Source organism: Anastrepha obliqua, chromosome 2 (assembly GCF_027943255.1).
Source record: "Anastrepha obliqua isolate idAnaObli1 chromosome 2, idAnaObli1_1.0, whole genome shotgun sequence".
Taxonomy (NCBI): domain Eukaryota; kingdom Metazoa; phylum Arthropoda; class Insecta; order Diptera; family Tephritidae; genus Anastrepha; species Anastrepha obliqua.
This window is the reverse complement of record NC_072893.1, coordinates 85,057,775-85,063,321: the sequence shown is the minus strand read 5'-3', so window position 1 is coordinate 85,063,321 and position 5,547 is coordinate 85,057,775. Positions and strand designations below refer to the sequence as shown.

The window sequence follows — 5,547 nt, the reverse complement described above, 5'->3', positions numbered from 1 at the left end:
AATAAATATGTAGCGTTTCGTTTTTAACGTGATGATAATAATATTTTGTTAAAATTTGTTTATGTTCAACTGATAATTTAAGTTTTTCTTAATTGCAAAATAGCAATTTACTTAATTCATATAATGAATGCTTAACAATGTCTTTGATTGTTTGAATACGATTATCGTACTAAAAAAATTATTTTCCTTTAAAAACAAAAAAAAAATATTTAAAGCCCACTTGCTTATTAATTATTATACTGTAGAAGAGTTTCTCAAATAATACTGAGCAATTTTTTCGAGTTAATTTGCTGTTAAAAAATGAATATTTAAATCTCAGTATCAATATTGGGATTCCGGGATTGTAACAAGAGATACCGAGCGTAAAAATCGATATAATGTACATACCTAACCTATTCACACACGGTATAAGTAAATATGGTATAAGTAAATATTGATGAAGTCAACAAAAAAATATATTTTACAGTGCTAGTCTCTTTATTTAGCGACCATATCTTGTATAGTAAAGTTCAGATTGTGATGATCTGCAGAGTATCCGATAGAAACATAAGGAGTTGGTATTTAAATATAAAATGTATTTAACTCTTCTATGATCTCAAAATTTGGAAACGCCATTTAAGTTTAAAATTTGATCATGGCGAGGCTCGCAAATAAGCAAAATTTGGAAATGACAAAAATGACTACCAAAATTTCGATAGAGTTATTGGTTACATCTTAAGAACTTCTGAGTCGGTCGCTAGAATTGTTTCTCCAGATAAACCGTATGTGAGTTTCTGTGCACTGAGACCAGACACGAGTCCAAGTAATAAAAATACAGTAGATTCAGTTATACATCTGGCAAACCTCTCAATTCTTCATTCTAACGAATTTTGAGTAAAGATCAATGCTCACATCCATATATATATATCTACATATATATATATTATATATATATATAATTGGCGCGTACACCCCTCCTGGGTGTTTGGCCGAGCTCCTCCTCCTATTTGTGGTGTGCGTCTTGATGTTGTTCCTACAGTTTCAAGCCGACTCCGAACGGCAGATATTTTTATGACTAGCTTTTTCATGGCATAAATACATTCGGTGGTTTGCCATTGCCTGCCGAGGGGCGACTGCTATCAAAAAAATGTTTTTCTTAATTTTGGTGTTTCCCCGAGATTCGAACGAACGTTCTATCTGTGAATTTCGAATGGTAGTCGTGCACCAACCCATTCGGCTACGGCGGCCGCCACAGGATCAAACTAACTCAAGAAGTGAATAAACGCCGAGATTGGGCTCAACAAAATTTATGTTAAGTGCCTACCGAAACACTCCATATTTCGTTTCTCTCCTTTTATTTAGCACACATGTAAGTATGAAGAAAACGTGATAGGTTGACTTCTTCACTTCCAGATTTAAAATGTTACAAACTCTTCATCAATATTTACTACTTTAAAATTAATTACTTATTGTTTAAATTTAACAGAATGAAACTTAAAAATGGTAATAAAACAAATTAAAAAATAATAATAACTTCAATACATTTTTTATCGCTTGGTCAGACTAACTTGTGCTACAGAGAGGTCTTTCAAATTACATAGTTAAGTAAATACGAATATTGACGATTTCAAGCACGCTTTGGCTTCCTTTAAAACCTCCCAGTCATTTAGAAACTCTCCAAAATCCTCAATTACCCTCATAAGAGCAGCTACCTTTTTTCTACATAAACATAACTGCCTACACATATACATGCATGCATATATAGTTACCCTGCAGGGAAGAACCACCTAGTATGGAAGCCTCAGTTAGTGTTATTTAATAGAAGAAATTAAGCTAGTTCTTCATTGACTAGAATGATACCAATAGTAAAGGATCAAATTAGTTGATTGTTTTTTGTACATAAGAATGCTTAACCCTTAACCACCTAGCGTCGGTCACGGTGACTCTGAGCGATCTATTTTTTCAAATATTTCCGTTACTACGCGGGCCCCACGCCTGTGACTCTGTGTACCTTTTCTCCTCCCTCTTCAGTTTGCGCTCTGCGCTCGGCCAAGCAACACATGTGCGCAGTGAAAAGAATCAGGTAAATATATATCTTATGCGGTCCTGGTGACCGACGTTAGGTTGTTACGTTTCTTTTAGTGTTAACATTTTCTTATCGTTTTTTAGGTTCAGCATGTCTCAACGTGATCGAAATATCTGTAGATGGTTAGAAGAGAGTGACTCAGATGCTGAGGATCAAAGGGACGAGCCGGAATTGCCAAATGAAGACTGCAGTGACGTAGAAGATGTACCTTTAGACCACGTGATTGAAAGTGAGTGTCAATCAGACTCTGAAATTGATGTTGACGAGTTATGTGAAAATAATGATGATGGTGATGTGCCAGTTGATGATCAATCTTCAGATGACGATGTTCCATTGGCAAGATACCGGAACTATTTCGGAAAAAATCGGTTCCGTTGGTCGAGCCAACCTCCAGTTTCGCGATCGAGGACTTTGCAACACAACATCATTCATCAACCTCCAGGATTGAAAAGGAACTTCAGAGATGTTTTGAACAGAAATACAAAACCATCCGATATTTGGCAGTTATTTTTCATTGATGATATGTTAGAAGAAATTGTTAAGTATACAAACGAAAAAATTATCAAGATAAGACCAAACTATCAAAATCAGACATGTGTTCATGACCTCGACGTAATGGAGCTAAAAGCTTTGATCGGTATGTTGTACTATACCGCAATTTTCAAAGAAAACCACACACATTACACATGTTGGTACAGCACAGATGGCACAGGAAGAGAGATTTATCGTTGTATAATGAGCAAGAACAGGTTTGAAATACTGCTGAATTGCCTTCGATTTGATGATGCGAGCACCAGAGATGAACGCCGTAGCACTGACAAAGCTGCACCTATATCTCAGCTGTTTGGTAAGCTGATACAAAACTGCAAAGAAGTTTGTTCAATTGGCAGTTACGCTTGTATTGACGAGATGTTGGTGGTTTTCCGTGGGAGATGCGGCTTCAAAATGTACATGCCGAAAAAACCCAACAAATATGGATTAAAAATTATGTGCATGACTGACGCCAGAAATGGATATCTTGTTGATGGCTACATATACTTGGGAAAAGACTCAGATAGCCAAGGCTTGCCCGATGAATACCAACGACTGAACAAACCCACGCAATCAGTTTTGCGACTGATTGCATCGATTGAAGGAACCCACAGAAATGTTACGACTGATAACTGGTTTACTTCAGTAGAGCTAATGAAAATCCTGAAGCAAAAACAGCTGACACTTGTAGGGACCCTTAAAAAAAATAAAAGGGAAGTACCTCCCCAATTTCTACCTAGCCGTCACCGAGACGTTGGCTCTTCGATTTTTGGATTTACGTCAGATGCAACATTGGTGTCTTATGTACCAAAGCAAAATAAATCCGTGCTTGTTCTCTCCAGCATGCATCACATGCCAACCATTGATCCACAAAAACAAAAGCCAGAAATGATCACTTTCTATAATAGCACCAAAGGAGGCGTCGATACATTAGATCAGAAATGTGCCATTTATTCAACTTCTCGACGCACACAGCGCTGGCCAATGGCAGTGTTCTACAGAATGCTGGATGTATCTGCGGCAAATTCATACATCATCAGCAACATGAATCAAGCTCAGAGAAAGGTGCCCAGACTGAATTTCATGAAACAACTGGCTAAAGAACTTATCGAACCTCATTTGAGACGCCGAGTGAACCAGTTTGGATTGCAGAGGGATCTTCAGAATGCTATTCGCCGGGTTCTCAAAATAGATGAAGAACCAAGATCATTTTCGGCAGGCAGCTCTGATAAATTAGAAACACGCAAAACTTGCTCAACGTGTGACCCAAAAAAAAAACGTAAAACATTCCATTTGTGTTTTCAGTGCAAAAATCCAATTTGCGTTGAATGTTCTCAAAAAATGTGTATAAGCTGCCGCGACAAATTGTAAATGTTAGGGGGCTGTAATTTTGTAATGATTGTGATTTGATTGTGCCAATGATAGTTTTATATAAGAGGTTATATACTTAAGTTACTAAAATAATTAAAAAAATATTGATCTCATTGATTGTTATTGCTTAGCTCTCAGTTTAATAAAGAACCTATAATTTGCTGAAATATTTGTAAGTGAACTTTGATTAATAATAATAAAAAGAAAAAAATGTTAATTTTAAGAATTTATTAAAACAATTTGAAATAAAAACAACTAAAGAACTTAATGTGGTTTAATTTTTTGCCAATTTATGACTTTTTAACCTTGTTAATAGTACTTAAACCCAAGCGGTCACCATGACCGACGTTAGGTGGATGTGTTACTGGAATACACGTTAGGTGGCTAAGGGTTAAGCCTCATCTATGAAGGCACCATTGCGTCGCGATGATTAGAGGATTATGTACAAAATAGATACTGATAAATATGTAGATTTGTTTGTTCGTACACAATCGCATATCTGTTACAAAAATTACTCCTTTGTTATATAGTTACGTTTAAAGTTTGCTGTAAAAAATGAGTTACAATTTTGAGCAAAAATGAGTAGTAAGAGCAATATGAGAAAACTTAAAAAAAAGCCAAGCACGGTATTATCTAATAACCTAACCAATTCAGTTACACATAGAAATTCTGAGATGTTTCAAGTAAAAGAAAATAAACTCTCCTCATTTTTCTTCAGAATGTGATGGTGGCAGTCGCTCCAATTCTAATACAAATAGTTCTGAGTCGCCTCAAGAAAATGAAAATTCAGCTACACATATCGCGGAACGCTCGTTTATAAAGAAAATCTTAATTGACACGCTGAACATAGACCGCCCTGAACTACATTTGAGGACTTACGTTCTGTTTTACAAGTATAAGATATGGATGTTCCGGGATGTGTGGAAATATTTTTGGTCACAAAAAAGGCAATGCAAATATTGAAACTATTGCAACAGAGCTACATTGCCAGGCGCGATTAGATTTTGTTTTCCTCTGAACTCTACAGAAGACTTAATTAAGATGAATGCTTGTGGGAGTGCCGTACTAAGATGGCAAAAACAAAACAAATATCAAGTGTAGAGTATTAGGTTTATCTACAATACATACAACAGATTTCTGCAATAAGTATTCGGCTTCAGCATTCCATAAGCAAAAATGTTAAAAACGATACTTTATTATATTATTAAAGAAGGGCCTCAAGAAACATAAAGACTTCTTTGCATTTTGTGGTTGTTTTTTTTTTGTTTGGTAATGAACTTTTGCATAAAATCAAGATAAATGTACATATGTAAATTAATGCATTTTATTTCTGAACCTAAAATAAGCATTTTATTTCCAAACCTAAAATAAGCTTTACCAGCGCTGATGATCCAGAAATGTATTTAATAAAAACACATAATTGAATAGAAAACAATTTTTCCTAGCAAAGACCATCGCTGAAAAATTCTCGCAGCAACCGGATGCATAAAATATGAAACCATTTTTTTTTTCTCTTATTAACAATTAAAATGGCGGGAAGGAAATCGACAAAACGCCAGGGTATTCCACCGTTTGTGAGA

At 35.5% G+C, this 5,547-nt stretch overlaps 1 protein-coding gene across 1 annotated transcript; it reads left to right on the top strand.

Moving 5' to 3' along the window:
- Nucleotides 1-2,155: 2,155 nt before the first annotated feature.
- LOC129238238 (piggyBac transposable element-derived protein 4-like) lies at nucleotides 2,156-3,967 on the top strand. The gene has a single exon (XM_054873279.1). The coding sequence runs from the start codon at nucleotides 2,156-2,158 to the stop codon at nucleotides 3,965-3,967; it is 1,812 nt and encodes a 603-aa protein (XP_054729254.1).
- The last annotated feature ends 1,580 nt before the right edge of the window (nucleotides 3,968-5,547 follow it).

Excerpts from the sequence above, each read along its gene's own strand:
- LOC129238238 (XM_054873279.1), top strand. The coding sequence starts at position 2,156 with ATGTCTCAACGTGATCGAAATATCTGTAGATGGTTAGAAGAGAGTGAC.